General features: G+C 34.7%; 2 protein-coding genes and 1 long non-coding RNA gene across 5 annotated transcripts; all 3 read right to left on the bottom strand.

The window, feature by feature from the left end:
• Positions 1-1,070: 1,070 nt before the first annotated feature.
• LOC122399735 (isopentenyl-diphosphate Delta-isomerase 1) lies at positions 1,071-2,727 on the bottom strand. Its single transcript, XM_043400643.1, has 2 exons — positions 2,131-2,727; positions 1,071-2,050 (listed from the first exon to the last, which is right to left on the bottom strand). Exons 1-2 carry the CDS (start codon positions 2,407-2,409, stop codon positions 1,592-1,594), a joined length of 738 nt encoding a protein of 245 aa, XP_043256578.1. The 5' UTR covers positions 2,410-2,727; the 3' UTR covers positions 1,071-1,591.
• A 7,509-nt stretch (positions 2,728-10,236) lies between these two features.
• On the bottom strand, positions 10,237-16,267 carry LOC122399708 (ski oncogene). Its single transcript, XM_043400591.1, has 3 exons — positions 13,491-16,267; positions 13,092-13,324; positions 10,237-12,998 (listed from the first exon to the last, which is right to left on the bottom strand). The coding sequence occupies exons 1-3, from the start codon at positions 14,583-14,585 to the stop codon at positions 12,194-12,196; spliced, it is 2,133 nt and encodes a 710-aa protein (XP_043256526.1). The 5' UTR covers positions 14,586-16,267; the 3' UTR covers positions 10,237-12,193.
• A 462-nt stretch (positions 16,268-16,729) lies between these two features.
• On the bottom strand, positions 16,730-18,580 carry LOC122399811. 3 transcript variants are annotated; one of them, XR_006259292.1, is made up of 5 exons: positions 18,447-18,580; positions 18,031-18,114; positions 17,252-17,946; positions 16,943-17,148; positions 16,730-16,862 (listed from the first exon to the last, which is right to left on the bottom strand). It is a non-coding gene; the product is annotated as an uncharacterized LOC122399811 (long non-coding RNA). The 3 variants fall into 3 exon arrangements; XR_006259293.1 differs by having other exon boundaries at positions 16,943-17,363; positions 17,446-17,946; XR_006259291.1 differs by having other exon boundaries at positions 16,943-17,946.
• Between the last annotated feature and the right edge of the window lie 134 nt (positions 18,581-18,714).

The raw sequence follows: 18,714 nt of genomic DNA, 5'->3' as shown, positions 1-18,714 counted from the left end.
TTCAGCATTTTCTCGAATTTTTTTCTAGAAAATGCGCAGGATTTCGAGGGTATGTCTATTCACCAAAAATTATTGTAATCGACCCCCGGAACTGAAAATAATTTTTTCAGAACGATTCGAAATTTTTTTTCTCCGTCGAAACATTTCACACATTCTCAAATTTTTTTCTCGAAAGTGGATAGGATTTTGAGGGTATGTCTAATGATAAAAAATGATAGTAATTGACTCCTGCAACTAAAAATAATTTTTCCACGACGATTTGAAATTTTTTAATTTTGTCAAAAAATTTCACACCTTCTCGAATTTTTGTTTCGAAAATGGTTAGGAATTCGTGGGTATGTCTATTCACCAAAACTGATTATAATTGACCCTGCAACCTAAAATAATTTTTCCGGAACGATTTGAAATTTTTTAATTTTCTCGAAAAATTTCAGCATTTTCTCGAATTTTTTTCTAGAAAATGCGCAGGATTTCGAGAGTATGTCTATTCACCAGAAATTATTGTAATCGACCCACGGAACTGAAAATAATTTTTTCAGAACGATTCGAAATTTTTTTTCTCCGTCGAAACATTTCGCACATTCTCAAATTTTTTTCTCGAAAGTGGATAGGATTTTGAGGGTATGTCTAATGATGAAAAATGATAGTAATTGACTCCTGCAACTAAAAATAATTTTTCCACGACGATTTGAAATTTTTTAATTTTGTCAAAAAATTTCACACCTTCTCGATTTTTTGTTTCAAAAATGGTTAGGAATTCGGGGGTATGTCTATTCACCAAAACTGATTATAATTGACCCCGCAACCTAAAATAATTTTTCCAGAACGATTTGAAATTTTTGAATTTAATTGTTAATAACTTTTTAACGAAGCCTCCATCAACAAATTAATATTCTTAACTTTCGTCTTATTTTGGCCTCTAGAATCCCTCATTAAAATTTTTCTCAGGTTTAGCCAAACACCCTGTATAGGTATTTTAGTAGCAATATGAAGTTCAATACGTAGAAACGTCTATCGTTTTGTCCAAACAACTTTAATTCCTGTTTACGTTTCTTTCCATAACTTTCGTTAATTACGTTTCCATACGTTAGTACACTAATTACATAAAGTTATACAAAAGCTTACGATGTAAGATTAATTTTATTTTATATTTACAAAACTATACTTTCTATGACAAAATTGTATTCACAAAAATTACATACATACATAAGTGTATTGTTATAAAATAATTATTCGTAGCCGTCGTTAAAATAATACCACACTACCATACACACAGATCGTAAATTTATAAGAATAATTTGTTCTCATATTGCAAACCTGAATTCGTAACAAACATCTTATTTCACAAAACTGGCAATCATTCAGAATGTTTGTATGCGAGCTCTGCTATGGTGGTCGCTTACGTTTTTATACAATAAATGAATAAAATGTTTCATGAATTGTATGGCTATGTATATTAAACTGCTATTCGAATAATTGATCTTTATTGTATTTGAAAAAAACCGTTCTAGAATTGCCTCATTTACAAACTTTACGAAACTTTGTTTAATTTTAATATTAACGAGAACTGAAAAGTTATTATTCAACAAATTTATATAAATCTTTGTATCGTATTGTGATCTTGCATTTTTTCCAGCGCATCCAGATTATCCCACCAAAGAGGCAATTTATGTTTCAGTATTAATTTAAACCACGGAGTCAACGGGGAATTAAGATTTTCCACAAACTGATTGCATTCGGATTGCGACACCCAATGAAGTTCGCTAATTTCGTCAGCATTTGGATTCAACGTTATATTATCTTTCTGTGCAAATAACACATAATCTATCTCGTGTTCGCCCCAATGACCATTCACTGCGTGATAATGAATCCTTGTCAAATATAGAAAATCCGACGGTGAAACTTGCGTCAGAGGAATCCCTAATTCGTAATTGAGTCTCCTTTGTGCCGCTCTACGAATCCCTAATGCTTCGTGTTCTACAGTTTCGCCAGGAATCTCGGCCAACGGATGACTACAACACGTGTTCGTATAATGGTTTGGAAATGTTATCTATAAAAAGAAGTAACGAACCATGTTTAATTCTGGAAACGAATATAATAACGAACGTTGTCCACTTGTATACATTTTACCTTATTAGCAGACCGTTTTTGAAGCAACAACTGCCCCGCATTGTTGAAGAGAAAAACACTAAACGCTCTGTGAAGGAGAACCTGACCCTCGGAGTTAACTGTATGACAGTCTCTTTTTGTGGCCTCGCCGAGGGGCCTGTCTGATTCATCGACAAGAATACAACGTTCCTCCAATGCAGCTTCCTGCAAAGGAGCTGTTTGCGCACTACCAAAATGTCTCACTGTGGGTGTTAGTTTCCGTGCAACGGCACATAATTCTTTGATCGTTTTAGCCATCATTGTACCAAAAGCTCCTTACATATAATGTTTAAAGTTCGTAAATGCACTACTTTATATAGAGCTATTTTACACGGCAGTGCATACGACGCGGTATATGTAAATAATAGGTTAACTAAATCAACGACCTTGCGTAAATTCGACAGATAAATGACGACAATAACGTAAAAAAGTTTAACTAGAAGTATAACGTACGTTTCGCGCAAAAAAACTTTCTTTTGTAAAAATGCGGCCACATACTTTCGACTATATGAACACCACAAAGCTTTCGACTTGACGACAACATCTCTTGAATAAACACGCCCAATATCCCCTGTGATAAAGAGCGCGCGGCGTCTTCGTTTAACCAATGGAAAACCAGAGACAGTTTCGCTGCCTCTTTCGCTCGGCAGGTAGTGTCAACAGTAGAACAATTAACAGTTCAAATATTTAAAAAATAATTCATTTTGCTGTCTCGCGATGATAACATTTTTATTGAGCTACGATAACAAGATAAGTTGTAAGAAACATAATTTTCTCTAACTGGTAAAAGTAGTCGTTTGAAAATAAATGGGCTGACCGAAAGTTAAAAAATACTTATTAATTTTTGCTTCTAAACTTCCTATATATTTTACTGCGCACACGGTTAGATGCTAACGGCAGTATAATGGAAATTGTTAGAAATTTTATTCGCAAGTCACGAATAAATTTGTATTCAAAGGAAAAAAAAAGAAGATTCAAACGACGCAGATAAGCGAACGAGCATTCATTCGTTATGAGACCGATAAAACTATTCCGTTCTAGAGTCTGAGATCTTCAATGCCGTGTACAATGCATATTGCATGATTTAGAATTCCTGACTGCGTTTGTACAAATAGACGTTGTGGATGCTAGACTGTAAACCAGTGATGCCAGAGAAGCACCGTCGGTTGCACACTCGCGCATGCCAGATACGCGTACTGTGAGCTCGTGGAGTTTCGGAAGGACGACAAAGGCAAACTGACGCATGCCCTCTTTCTCGATTCTCCGAAGCCGCCCGAAGTAATTTCGGACCGCTTCGTGGAAGTCGAGAGAGAAAGGCTCACATTTGCCTTCTCGCTCTTAACAACTGAAATCCGACCTCACGTCAACGGCATACGATTTGGATTCTCGACTGCCCAGGCATTTTTACTTTCCGACCTATGTAGGCGCACATAAGCAAAGTACCCATAATGAAAAAAAAATTTTGTAAAATTTATTTTACGGAAATACACGTTTTAAGACCTCCTGATCATATTTTAATTATTGAAAAAAAAAAGAAATTTTTTTTATTCCCATTGTATGAGCGCACATACAGTTAGGAACAAAAGTATTGGCACACCTGACTCTTCATTATAGAAACGCATATAAATCAAAGAAAAAACACAGAGTTGGGTTAATTCTTTTTAGTAATTACAACTATTAGGTTTATAGTTTGAGAATATTATAAATTTATTTATACTAATTTATTAAAAAATAAAAAAGAATAATAAAATGCACATTAATGGCAGTTTTTAATGGAAGAAAAGTATTGGCACGCTTACAAATAGATGGTATATCATTATGTATTTTATATAATTTAATATTTCGTGTGTAATCCCTTATTGTTTATAACGGCTTTCAATCTATTTGGCATGGAATGCACTAGTTTTTTTGTAATTTCGGGACTTATTTTATTCCATTCTGTCATCAATATTTCTTTCAATCGTTGTATATTTGTTATATTATGTTTTTTAATACATTTTCCTAAATGAGCCCAGAGATGTTCGATCGGGTTTAAATCTGGGGATTGCGGTGGGGTTGGTAAGGAATGTGGGGTATTAAAAACTATCCATTGCCGTACCAAATAAGCGGTATGCTTGGAGTCATTGTCCTGTTGAAAGACATATTGTCTCCCAAGATTTAATTTTTTCACGCTTTTTTTTAGATTATTTTTTAAGATATCTAAATAGACATATTTGTCCATTATATTATCAATAAAAACAAGCTCACCGACTCCACTTGAGCTCGTGCAACCCCAGACCATCACTCCATCACCCCCGTGTTTAACAGCGTTCTGAATGTTCTTTGGGTCTAGTTCGGTATTAGATTGTCTCCAAACTAAAGTGCGTCCATCATTTTGAAAAATATTAAATTTAGACTCATCAGAAAAGAGCACTGTATCCAAAAACTCGTTTTCTTTATTAATGTAATCATTTGCAAACTTTAATCTTTTTTCTTGATTAATTTTACTTATAGTAGGCTTTCGTCTAGCAACTCGCGATCGGTATCATACCTTGTTTAATATCCGTCGAATAGTTATTTTATGTACTTCTTTATTAAAACTTTCGTTTATATTTGCCGCTATTTCTGACGCAGAACTAGATGGTTTTCCTTTTACAATATTAATAATTTTTCTCTTTTCTCGTGCACTCAATTTTTCAGGTCGACCACATCGCGGAGCACTTACAAAATTTTCTGTGTTAGAAAACCGTTTAATAATACTTCTAATTGTAAAACGACTTCTATTAACTATATTTCCTATAGACGAGTATGAATGCCCCTCATTAAACAAATGTAAAATAATTTTTCGCTCGGCAACAGTCGTTTCTTTGCCTTTGCGCTCCATTTTGCACGTTTTCACGTTAGACTTTGTAAACAATTGAATAACGAGAAAACAAATAAATGCTATCGAAATCAGGGGGTTTCCCGAGAAGGAACAATGTACCAACCATATAAAAATTTCATTCTAGATCCTAGACAAAAGCATTTTATTTCAATGTGCCAACACTTTTGTTTCATTGAAAACTGCCATTAATGTGCATTTTATCATTCTTTTTTGTTTTGCAATTAATTAGTATAAATATATTTGTAATATTCTCAAACTATAAAATTAATAGTTATAATTGATAAAAAGAGTTAATCTAATCCTGTGTTTTTTCTTTGATTTATATGCGTTTCTATAATAAAGAGTCAGGTGTGCCAATACTTTTGTTCCTAACCGTATAAAATTTAATTCGTCCTAAGATTTATATGAAACATTTAGAAGATTTTTTATACATTATGCCTATACATATATCGGAACAACTATGAAACAAGAGGTATAATCATTATTATCCATGGACTGATTATAGTCAAAGTCTAACCGGACTTTGAAATGAGAACATAAAACTTAAATGTAAAGTTTCATTTAAATTCATTCAGCTATTTATACTCAATCGTATTAATAATATACATATGTGCGCTCATACAAGGGAATAAAAAAAAATTTCTTTTTTTTCAATAATTAAAATATGATCAGGAGGTCTTAAAACGTGTATTTCCGTAAAATAAATTTTACAACATTTTTTTTTCATTATGGGTACTTTGCTTATGTGCCGCTACATAGGTCGGAAAGTAAAAATGCCTGGCCAGTCGAGAATCTCGGCTCGAGAATCCAAATCGTATGCCGTTGACGGGAGGTCGGATTTCAGTTGTTTAGAGCGAGAAGGCAAATGTGAGCCTTTCTCTCTCCACTCCCACGAGGCGATCCGAAATTACTTCGGGCAGCTTCGGAGAATCGAGAAAGAGGGCATGCGTCAGTTTGCCTTTGTCGTCTTTCCGAAACTCCACGAGCTCACGTACGCGTATCTGGCATGTGTGCGTGTGCACCCGGCGGTGCTTTTCTGGCATCTCTGGCAATACGTCTGCGAGAAATTGGCCAGCGAAAGGAATGCGGGTCTGATTGGTGCCTAGATTGGCGAATAAGCGATCCCATTAAATACATGCATTATCGCTAATTGGGCGAAATGACAATGTGTCGTAGATGAAAGTGGGGATAGGTGGAGGTAGTGTGGCTAGTAGTCTCATAAGGGGTTATCTACGAATGTTCTGATGGATGTTTGTAAACAAATTAGTTTATAGGATATTTTCAAATAACCCATTGTCCCTTTCCATCTTAAACCAGAATTGCCGTGGTTGCAAAAACATTTCCAAATTAAATATTTTACATCCAACAGTTTAGAGTATTGAAAACTCTGTGAATTTATAGCATTACCTCAGTAGTAGATTTCGAACGAATATAAACAAATATCTCTTGGCTTTAGTTAAAAAAAATATAACGTATACAGAACTACATCATGTACATTAATCAATAAATCAATTCATTAAATTTATGAGACTTTTTTCAAACTACCATTTATATGTTATTATTGAATAATGCAAAACTTGATATACATGTACTAGACATGCATAGCAGAACGTAAACATAACAGAAATGTTTCGCGCTTTTGCACTATTTAAATGAATAATATTACGACATTGACATCGAAAGGAAGAGATTAATATTTAAAATACTGATAAAAAGTAGGGGAAAGAGAATTACAAATAAATTTACGTAACATGCAAAAAACGTAACGTAATTTAAATTTCATATTTATACGCAAGCTATATCGGAGTATCTTATAAAAGATAATACAATCATAATCAATAATTGTGATTACAATAAATTTACTCGAGCACGCTCAGAACGAAAGATCACGATCACGGTCGTGTCGTGATTTTATTACCAAGGCCTGACCAACCATTAGTACCAACTTTGCCCACGGCGCTAGCATCCTAGTCGGAATATTATCCCCTAATCAAATCCCTGTGATGCTTGCCCGACAATACACTCTACTGATAACTTATACAACAGTCTTCTGACACTCATCTTCACTATTCTAGGCTTTACATTTGACAATTCTTTTTCTTTTTCCCTTTCGCGGTGGGATAAGCGCTTCTATACAGATCCACATTTGTCAATTCTGGCGTACGAGGCGCGTATCCGCAAACCAGAGCCTTCTCTTTACAATGCAAAATACATTCGAATGCTTTCTAAGGCAGACGAAGCGAAGGCGTAAAAAGAGGGATTTGGAGTTGATATAGCTACTAAATAATTGGCCACTTCGTGTCCATCATACCTGCGGAGCTCTAGAAACGTCCTGAGTTCACAAGTTGAATGATCGTTATCAAATTATGTCTCTAATGTGAGCTCTTCTTCTCGCTGATGCCATACTATCCGCCATCATCCCCCCTTTTCTCGTTAAAGGAGCAGTCCGAACCTCGGTGGCTTTACCCTTCGAACAAACAGAATCCAATGACAAATTAGATAAAAATGACGTTAATTGGATAAAAGTAAATTTAGCGAGAAATACGTGACGTTGCAACGGTATTAAATGTCTAGTATACAAATAATATTGTTTTGCACACAGATATCGACACGATGAAAATTAATATAGTTTGATCTATCGAAAGCTATTGATGTAACAATAATATAGAGCAATCTTATTTAATCGAAATTTCGTTTATTATCTCAATTAATATAAATGACGATAATAGCCTTATCTATAACAGTTTCCATCATATACATTTAACAGTGAGTATTTTTTTTTTTTTTTTTTGGAAAATAATTGTATGTACATTTATTCTACAGTTATATCAAAGATCGATCAGACCGCTACTGAAACTACTTAATATCCATTATATATATATATATATATATATATATATATATCGATCCATAAGAATATGGAATTCGTCGTTCGAATATACATATTCGATCATATAAAATTCAGGATAACGTTAAAGTGATTAGAAAATTGTATATCGTTAAATCGTTTTAAATGACCCTTTTCTTTTGTCACCAGGGAATATATATTTAAAAGATCAACGCTATATAAGTACGTTATCAGGGACATGGTCTTATACATTATAAAGATTTTAATGGTAAAATATTTTCGAAATTCTTATAGCTAGAATTTAGAATATCGAAGAATCTATGTCCATATATTCATCTTTTCTTTTGTAAAATATACAAAATTCAAACGAGAGGTTAAATTTTGTACTTTCATATTGCACTTGTTTTGTATATTAATGTCACACTTAATTTCTTAAGAATATTTAGTTGTTAACGAAACACGTTTAATTCTAAATCTATTATGCCATTTATCGGGGGATATATCTGCGCTTAAGAAAATAAACTATTGACGCTGCGTACTCGATAATAATTAAAATTTCAATTTTCATACACGTTACTAGTATAATGTACGTACCACGTCCCCAGTAATACAAATAATTGTCACATTTCATCGAATTCGTTGGATCGCGAATTAATTTCTTTATTGTTTATATTTTTCTTAATTCAGTTTATGGCAGTTCGTTTCGATATAATACCTATATGCCATATTATCAGGACCAATAAAATGTACAAATTATTACTACGTTTATACACGAAGCAACATATTAAAGTCGCCCGAAATTGGTATAGTTAACGGGGGGGGGTCTTCCCCTTCATTCAATAGTTTATTTTCTTTAATTCCGATTCGTGGATGCGAGAGAGAAAAAACAATAACTCAAAATTCGTTCGATTTGTATTTCATAGCTCTACTTGCAACACAAACGAATTAAATCTATTATATAATTTACTATCTGAAATGAAAATCGAACGAGTGTTTTTTTTAAATATTAATGTATTAATACACGCATATCGAATATGCATATAAATGTTTTGAGCGTACGCGTATCGTGTATGTAATAATAATATTAGCTACTTGCTCGCACTCTTTCCTCCTTTTTTTTTTTTTTTCCTTTTCAAACTTGAAATAAATATATCATAACAATAACGATTTTTCATACATATTAAATACCCGATAACATCATTTTTTATAAATCGCCTTAAACAAGTAAAAGCCAATTGGCAAATTGTTTATTTATTCGAACGAACGAAATCCACATTAACTTTTTAATATCGTGCATAAATGTTAATAAAGTCAGACATCGCATATTATGTGTTTATTTGTAATTTCCCATTTTAACTTAATACATCACCCATTCGAAATTAAAATACATCTTTAGTAATGGCAGTTACATGATTCATTGAAACTTTATATGCAGATCTCAAATATATTCAAAACCGAGTTTTTATGTAATTCGTATTGTACTATTTACGACATATTCTATATATCTATAATAAACTGAGTGCGTATGAAAATCATAAATTATAACATTCTTAATCGTAGGTGGGATGCTTATAATATTATTACAACAATATGATGTAACATACATGTCATATGTAGCGATCAAATGTTATATGGAGTATAATGAATGCGTTTATTCTATGTAATCAATTATATCGTACACCTTAAATTTTCTTCTCTAACAGATTGCTTTGAAAATTTACTATTCGCTTTATTTTGAAAGTGAACGTTGCAAAATAATAAAATTGAAAATGGAAATTTCTCACGTCTTGTTGCTTTGATTGCGATACAAGAATTACTGGCACTCTTGTTACGTTAGAAAAATGTATATGATAAGAGATCTTCGAAGCAGTCTCGAAATATATGTATATGTATATTTCAAATACACAAATGTATAATTACTAATTGATTTTTATTATAATATGTAAATATGTGTAAGATTTATATTGTATTTCTAGTATGTATCCGATACAAAAAGCTTTCCAAGCTTGTAAAACAACCTTTTTTTCAATATATTTGTAACTTTTTAAATATTTTATACATTTCAAACATTTTAAATTACTTCTTTTTTTTTTTTTTTTTCAAAACAATATTATACTTTTCAAAGTACAAATTAATAACGATACATCGAATGTTTCAAAGTCGCACTCGAATTTAAGGAATTTGTCTTCACATTATACTAATTTCACGTGTAAGAGAAAATAATGATGAAAAAAAATTTAAGAAAATAAACGGATATACTAAATCACAAGAACCAATAAAGTTAAAAAACTGTATGTTCAAGGTATATACAAATATAAATATATATTATATGAGAATTTATATATATATTTATATCTTTATATTTATGTTCTCTTATTCTTAGATGTCTAGTGTGTATCTAGGTATATCTCTAAATCAGTGTTACTTTTGTATAAACATTTAAAAAAAATGTATTCTTTCTATTATTGCATGTACATGCCATAATAACGAGCAGAAACAAGAATAGTGTTCGATAAAAGGCATAGTTGTGCTTATAATTTTCTTCCGGAATACCCTACAAGTACTGATTACTTTATTTTCGTAAATCTTAATTCCTTTCATCGTGAAACAAATATTTCTAATAAATCACATTTCAAATTTCACGACCCGCAGGGCTGAACATCTTCCAAATTTTTAAATACAGTTAAAATGATATGTAAATATAATGTTTCAAATAAATATCAATACGAAAAGTATAATAATTCTACGTAACGATTCCCTACAGCAAATGTTTTACGCTACAGTATTTTTGCTAAAGATGCAAAACTCGCTAACAAGACATTTATTTTCATGGGACAATATACGGTATTGCGAGAAAAATAAAAAAAAATAAAAACAGGGGATATTCTAATGCGAGCCTTTGAAAAAATCGATTTCTTTTTTTTTTGGCATTTTCTCAAAGAATATAATTTGGAAAATATATTTGCAAAACCTTGTGCCTCAACTTCTAAAATTAACGAAGCTATAGCTGTTAATCTTTTTGTTACATTTCTTTAGATTTTCGAAATTTAAAAAAAAAAAAACATTGATAAACGTTGCCATTTTTTAAATTATCGATTTTTTTTTTTTATTCTAGTATCTGCTACAGTCAAACTAATGCTAATTAAGAATCTTTCACGTTTTTTTCATTTCAAACAAATAAAATGGCGGCTGCGTTTAAGAGTACTCGGTGCTAAAAATTTTTAAATGTCATTAAAACATATATAAATACACCTTGTAAATTCGACTGTAAAAGGTATTATAATTTATATGCAAAAAAAATTCCTAAAAAGAGTTTTAAGAAACGCATTTCACACTAGAATATCCCCTGAATAAAATAACGTTAATTCCAGTCTTAATGCAACTGTTCGTAACACGATCGAACCATTTTTAAAAAATTGGAATTAGTTGTCTCGTCGTAAAATAATGTAACGACTACTAGACGTATAAAAAGAATTATTAATTTTCAGTATAAATTAAATTATCGCAAATTCCCTGTAATATCACTCGTATCGTATAATAATAATTTCATTTACTTCCGTATAACCGTTCGAATTGAATTTATTAGCGTCGAATCAAGTTTCGTTTGCATTCGACACCTATAAAGATAATAAAATTAAAAAGTAATCAAGGTGTTTAATATTATGGTATAGTACGAACTGTTGAAATACACCTAGATTTATGCTTAGAACATTCCTAATGTAACGATATAGCACCTAAAGGTTGTTTGTACTTTAGCAATATTTTGCATGATGTTATTAATATAAACATACATCTATGATACTTGAATGTATTTACATTATGCAGTCATGACTATAAAAAGTAAATGGAAAGCAAATCTAATCTCTTTATTTTCCTGATCGTCGTTCAATTAGAAAAATTGAAACAGCCGACCATCGAAATCTTTGCTGCGTGTGCATATTTAATATGCACGAGAAACTTATTTAATAACCGTTACGTGTAACTACTAAATGGCATGGTAAATTCTGGTTAACTTATTTTGCTTTTCCATATATATTACAATATTTACATTCGACTTTAATCAAAAATCGAGACAATGACGTTTGATTACAATACAAATTTTCAAATAAACCGTCGTTAACGTTAAAGGCTCTCTATGTATCACATAACCTAAACAGTTTTTTAATCATTTAGAATTTTTATCGTTATCATCATCATCATTATTATTATTATTATTATTATTATAGCTAATACTAAATTTAATGCACGCCTCTCTGGCCAAAGGACAAGCGTTGCAAAAAATTGGTGAGCAGTTTTTTTGTAGTAAATAATTTAAAAAATTCTAATCACCGATTTTATTTTTTACTAACTGCCAGAACAACAGACTCCGACTCCTCGTTATTCGAAGGTAATACAGGTTCGGTTTCTTCGCTACCTTCGGTACTATCGGCCGCGCTCGCGTTTGCTGGCTCCGCCTTTTTATCACCACCATTTGATGATTGTAGTTTCTGTATTTGCAATTGATTACGTAATTGAGATATCTCACGTGCGTTTGAACGTCGATGACGCCGTAATTGTACATTCTCCGAAACTATACGACGGGCAAGATCCAGAACGTCTTGCGGTACTTCCAACGCCAACAGTCTTTCTTCTAAATCTAACGCCGTTGTCCCTTCCGAGTCGGAATCACTTTCTAGCAAAGAAGTTCGAAACTCGGCCGAGGGCGGATCTATGTTTACTGTGGAAGATGTTACCGCGGCGCTGCTCTCTTCTTCCTCGCCTACTTCGTTTTTGCTCCTCCGATGCAATTCTTTTTTATTGCTTCCACGCGTGTACGGGGGGACCGAGGAATAACCGCCGATACCGGATTCCGAATTGGGTGACGTTTTTTCAACTTTCACACTATCTAACGAAGGTTCCTTTTTCTCGCGAGGGCTCGACAAATGAACATTGTAACGTTTATGCTCGTGGTGATGTCGTCGCTGAGGATGAGCGGATGGTGGAAGTACTACAGGCACTGATGGTGCAGGTATAGGTGCTAAGGCTACATTTGGTTGAAAATGTGGTTCGAAATGTTTGCACTCGGAAAGGGGAACCACACACTCTGGATGTTGCAGTACAGGCGGACCTCGGCTAAGGTACGCAGGCACCAACGACGAACTATTCACAGAAAATTACATATTTGTATAGAAAATATGATAGATTTCTTATCGCGATCCTTAAACGACGTATCCGTTTTGATCCTGTACTTACTTATCTTTGTGCTTACAAGTACTAGTAGTATTCCAAGGTCTAAAAGCTGATGCCCCTCTAGTTGCTAATTCAAAGACTGCCCATTGCATTTGTAGATATGGATCGGTCGCATTAGCTACCTGGGATACAGGATGATACATGCCTAAACCGTTTCCATTATACATTCCTGGACAATCGTCTCTCCCAACGTCTCTTCTAATTCGCTTAGACAGTTTCTCCGAGTCGATCCGCAACTGAAAGAAAGTGTCCTTTATTTTCATCCGTCTGTTCTACTATTTATCTCTTTTAATATACATTCTTGAAAAATATTACTATTTCCAATTGCATCATATAAATTGTTTATGTATTTGAAACAGTCTATAATTTACAGATTATTGATGATAATTAAAAGTACGATACCTCCGACTTTCGTTTGGAGTTCAGAGTAAGATGTTTCTCTTTTAATTCTCGGAATACAGCAAGCGATTTATTATAATGTTCTTGTTCCCGTGAAAGTAACAGATACGACCGCCAGTTTGCAGAATCAAAGCCCCAATGACAAGTACGATTTTCAAGAGACCTGTGAGCGTGTCTAACGAATCGTCGAGGTGAGAATTGGCAGCCGCATTCGATACACTCTATACACGCCGAATCATCCGATTCGAAGAAACTTGTGTCGAAAATGCCTTTACATTTTCCAAAACACTCGTGATACACTTTAAATTTGACAATAGATTCTTCGTCATTACCATTCTTGGTAGACACTTTTTTCTCAGTGCTATCTTCATTTTGACCGACGCGAGGTGGTTCGCACGATTCTGTCCTTAATAGCAACGCACTGACAAGTCTTTCGGCATCCGTTTGAGTGATAAGGCCGCAAGAAGGTGCATTACGTGGCAAAATACCCGAATGCTTCAGTTCCTCCAACTGATCACGCGTGCATCGAGAACAATAGATTTGCAATTCGTCGCATACTTGATTGATCTGCTGAAGAGAAAATTCTTGTAATACCGTATTTAAAATTTGTGGCAAACATAACCTTCTTTCACCTCCTACGACAAAGCAGGATATTCTTTCGCCCTCTAAAACAGTTTCGCATCTTTCGGAACAACTTTGGTCAGGCGCTGTTAGAATAGGTATTTGAAATTCTAATTCTCTCTTTTCGCAAACATTTTTAGAGCGCTCTAATTGAGGATCTTCGTCTGAATCTTCGAAAGGTTGATCCGTTCCACGAACTTTGCACGGGACGATAGGCGTTACGGACAGGTTGTCCTTTTCTGTATCTTTAGCGGAGATCAACTCCGATACAGAATCAACGACGCAATTACTCGATCGACTGGAAGGGGAGTAACAAGATGTCTGTTCTTGCAGTAGGTTCTTACAGTCCATACCAAGCAGGGCCGAGCTTGGTCCCTGTAAGCTTTTCACAGCGGACAGCTGATACGTTTTTAATACAGTTTTTAGTTGCGGACTGTACGATTGGCTGTTTGCATTGCTGGGCAATAACGTCTCCATTATTCGTAATGTATGTACAATGATTCGAGGTGATCAAGAACTTGATAGCCGTACAAATTGTCTAAGACTGCTCGTGACATATCACGCTCTTCTGTATGATTTTTAACATAGGCGTATTTACACCTACGATATACGAAACCTATACACGTTCACTTTCCAACACTCGATCTCTCCTATCATTCGTTTAATTGATATATAAGAAACTAACAAAACAACAATACGAAGTGTTCGTTTCGTACGATGCACTTGTCCTATTCCGTGGCTTCACTTTTGGCAAGGGGGACGAGAACAGGCTAACCCGTTTCATGCGTTTCTCTCCGTTTGTTCCCCTTCTCGTAATATCACGTTCAACGCAACAATCCGATTATCCATTATCCGCAGTCTATCGTCCATCGTAACGTCGCTTCCATGCACATAATTCGAACTTGGCCAAACAACCGTGTACACAGATATACTAAAAATAAGCAATACCGCCACTGTAAACGAATCTCGCAGACGAGACGGTTCTTCTTCCTTTCGATTTTACATCTCTTCGGTTTTATTTGCACGCGAACGTCCGCCGAACAATGTTTAAAAACCGAGATTATTCCCAGCTAATTCTTTTTCTATAACTTGCTGGTTTTGTTTGCATATTCACCCACGTCTATTATGTCCATTTAAATAGAATTAATTTCTACGAGCGATGCATATCCATTATTTCGCGGACATTGTTATCACTGTCGTCGTTGGTATCATCGTTACATTCGATAATATCGTTACTACCGTCGCTGTCGTCGTTATCACGATCGCCACCGCGACCGCCATTCGACCGCCACCGCCATAGCTATTTCCACCACCGCTGTCGCTGCTGCCGCCGTCACAATCACCGCCTAGCGTCGTCGTCGTCACTTGTCACTACACCCAACACCACCGACCACTAGTGCCGTAGCTGACGATGACGAAGACAAATAAATATGTACTTGTACTATTTGTTATAATATTGATGAAATTGATCGATGAATATTACAATCATCATTATCGCCGGTGGTATTGTCGGACGACGGATTTACTCAGTACATCGTAACCAAGTGACGTATCGATCGCACACCCACCAACAAACGAAGAACTGCTCGTAAAGATACGCATATTTTTTTATCATATTGCACAGTGTCGCTTACGAACAATGCAAAGACGAGTAAATTATGCACGCTCGGTCGTTCATTGCCGACACGTATCGGTGTAAACGAACGCCAGTGCGTGTACTCGTGTTTTTTTTTCCTAGCAAGACATTTTGTCGATTGCATATGTCATATTCTCACTTCCACCACCGTCGCCGCCAGTAATCCTTTTTCTGCTACAAATACACCGCCTCGCTATTATTTTTACACGTTTAACCCACGCTGCAGCCGTATGCATATGTAAACACAAGAAGATAGCACAGGCCCTTAAAGAGACTGTGTATCATTGTGTATTTATCGAAACATTTAGAGCGCCGTAGTTTTAATTGTATACGAATCGTACACATGTACGCGAACCGTGAAAACTGTTTCGCGCGCTCATGCTGCACGGATGACAATTACCGTAAATTCTATCAGTCTTGGAACTCGTTCACAATAATCACGCCGTCAATCGAACTTCACTATACTCCCTTCTAAACACCGCTTAGTCTACAAAGTTAGCATAACACTTGCCCTACACCGCGCTTCTACGTCTCCTACCTTACCAGCTTTGCCTCTATCTACTGATCTCTATATATTGGATGCGGTACGGGGGTATCTAACCATAGGAAGCATTTGAAGCAATTTGAAGGCTGCCATCTTTTGGAATAAACAACTAGCGACGCCTGGCTTACGTCACATCTACTAAGTTACTAGATTTACGTTTATGCTTTGTTACGATTCTCGTCTTTACTACAGTATGTGTCATGATTCCCGACTATATGTCTTCGATCTCATTCACGTGTGACCATAGCTAGCTTGAATTGCGTAACCACGTTCATGCTGAATTCTGGAGGGAGAATCAAATCTGAGAACGCTTCATATTATTGGGATATTGTTTTATTACAAAATCAATAATATTCGAACCCATGAAATTATTTGCTCGATGCAAAACAAAAGTGTATTACTTATGTTAGCAACGAAGAAATTCTTGTTACCGAGTTTCGATTTCCCTGAATTTGTTGATTTCTGTCTTAAACTATAATTTACTGAAAATCCCCACAACAGCTTATTTCGAATATAGCTTGAAGAGAAGCAAAATTTTTATGAAACATGAAAGGCATGATCTGTAAATCAGTCACTGAAATGAACGCATATACAGAGTATGTGTAAAAAAGAATAGATTATAGTATATATATATATATATATATATTAACTTACCTATTGAAACTTATCTAAATCTATATTTCTAATAAATTTCGAAGAGGAAGCACCAGAATGGAAGTTAATTATTTGAACAACCGTTCGATCGAATAAACGTTGCAAATTAATCATTGTATTTTTTAGAAATATTGAAACTATGTACAAAATATATACGTAAATGAAATTTGAAAATTCACTGATGCTGTGATTTGAAGTAGTTGCATCTAAAAAATAATAGTTCGATAAACTTACGTTTATAAAAGGAGTTTAATTAATTTTTATGTGTAATAGACGTTCGTAAATTTCGTTGCAGTATTTCGAACCCACCTTTCGCAGCAATGAACCTGCGATGTATGGACTATTTTTTCCAGTATCAAGTTGTCTGGTTAACTTGATTCTTTCATGCATCGTCTGTTCCCAGTTGTCCTGCTGCGCGAAGCTATAATTTGAATTTGGACCGCGTCAAAAAAATAATGGCTTGAAAAAGTCGTGCTGTTACTTATATCCACGTGACCACATACTTTATCTTCACGTTTCATTTGATACCCCGTACTATTGTTTCATCAATAATGCACATACTAAATCTTTATTGATTTCTGTAGTAAACCGTGCTCTTTACGTATTGACGTGCAATAAAGCTAATTTAAATATTCTTTGAACATAATTATATGCTTTAGGGAAATATGAGTGTAACGTTAGTGCAAAGACGCACAAGTCGGATATATACAGAGCCTTACATACTACAGAAGTCTTTCCATTTTTCACCAGTTTGGAAAACCCATCAAACGGAACATTCTTTCTTTTGATAAAGAGACAGTCTTCCGGAGACGTTTCGCTGTTTGCCTTGGAACTTTGTTAGATTTACGGTCGACACGCAATCTCCTATTCATAGCATGTATCTTCCTTTCGTTATCCTGAGGCATTTTAACATAGGTACGTTCAGTCAATGATCATTCGACTATGTTTGTGAAAGATCTTTGAAGACTTGTGCCAAGATGTTTCCGAGATCTGTGTTTGAAAACCTTTGGATTTTAAGATATCAGTTATTCGACGAAGTAATGAAATTGAGAATAAAATGAAAAATGCTGTACGATTAGAATGCATACCTTTTGCGAAAGCATGGAACGTAGGAACTCCTTCGAATGTAGACGTGACTTCGTACGACTGATGTTACACGATAGCATTTCCATCTATAAGAATCAAATTGTATAGAACAGTATGCAATGTATACAAATTATTCACCTAGCCATTTTTTTCTATTTCGTGATGCAAAAACCAACACAAATCAGAAGAATTAATCTAAATCACACTCACTGTTTCGTCGCACCAAACTTTACTTAAAAATTACAAAAATAAATACACAGAAATGCTCCCTACGACGCATCGAAAAAAAAAGAAAGGACTCCACCGAGTCATAAAAAAATGCTGTATGAGAGAGGTTATACAACTTTTCAATTCCACCATTGTCGTTTGCCGACAATTCGAACGGATGGCGATACAAAAGCGAGAAAGAGATACTCACATTTGTTTTCTTTCTCGACTCCTCTAAACTGTCCAATGTGGTCAAATTTGGTATAATTAAGCGCATCGACGACGACACTATTAATAACGAACTTCCTTTAGCGCCTAACGGAGTAGTGGGGAAAGCAGCGCATCTTATCGTCGGAGGTTTACATCCCCCACTCTTGCTCCGGTCCGCTAATTGGCTGTCACCGATTTCGTCACCGTTCTCGACCAATACCTGAGAGTCAGCGGACAGCAACAGTAGTGGGGATGTAACACGCTGTGTC

The sequence above is a fragment of the Colletes gigas genome, unplaced genomic scaffold (assembly GCF_013123115.1).
Source record: "Colletes gigas isolate AHSC1104 unplaced genomic scaffold, ASM1312311v1 Colletes_gigas_Sc00015, whole genome shotgun sequence".
NCBI classification, from domain to species: Eukaryota; Metazoa; Arthropoda; class Insecta; order Hymenoptera; family Colletidae; genus Colletes; species Colletes gigas.
Note: the sequence above shows the minus strand (reverse complement) of the source record. Positions and strands in the feature narration are given on the sequence as shown.

Excerpts from the sequence above, each read along its gene's own strand:
- LOC122399735 (XM_043400643.1), bottom strand. The coding sequence starts at position 2,409 with ATGATGGCTAAAACGATCAAAGAATTATGTGCCGTTGCACGGAAACTA. Across the intron at positions 2,051-2,130 it reads AAAAACGGTCTGCTAATAAG|ATAACATTTCCAAACCATTA; the intron begins GTAAAATGTATA and ends TTCTTTTTATAG.
- LOC122399708 (XM_043400591.1), bottom strand. The coding sequence starts at position 14,585 with ATGGAGACGTTATTGCCCAGCAATGCAAACAGCCAATCGTACAGTCCG. Across the intron at positions 13,325-13,490 it reads ACTCCAAACGAAAGTCGGAG|TTGCGGATCGACTCGGAGAA; the intron begins GTATCGTACTTT and ends ACTTTCTTTCAG. Across the intron at positions 12,999-13,091 it reads ACTTGTAAGCACAAAGATAA|TTCGTCGTTGGTGCCTGCGT; the intron begins GTAAGTACAGGA and ends TTCTGTGAATAG.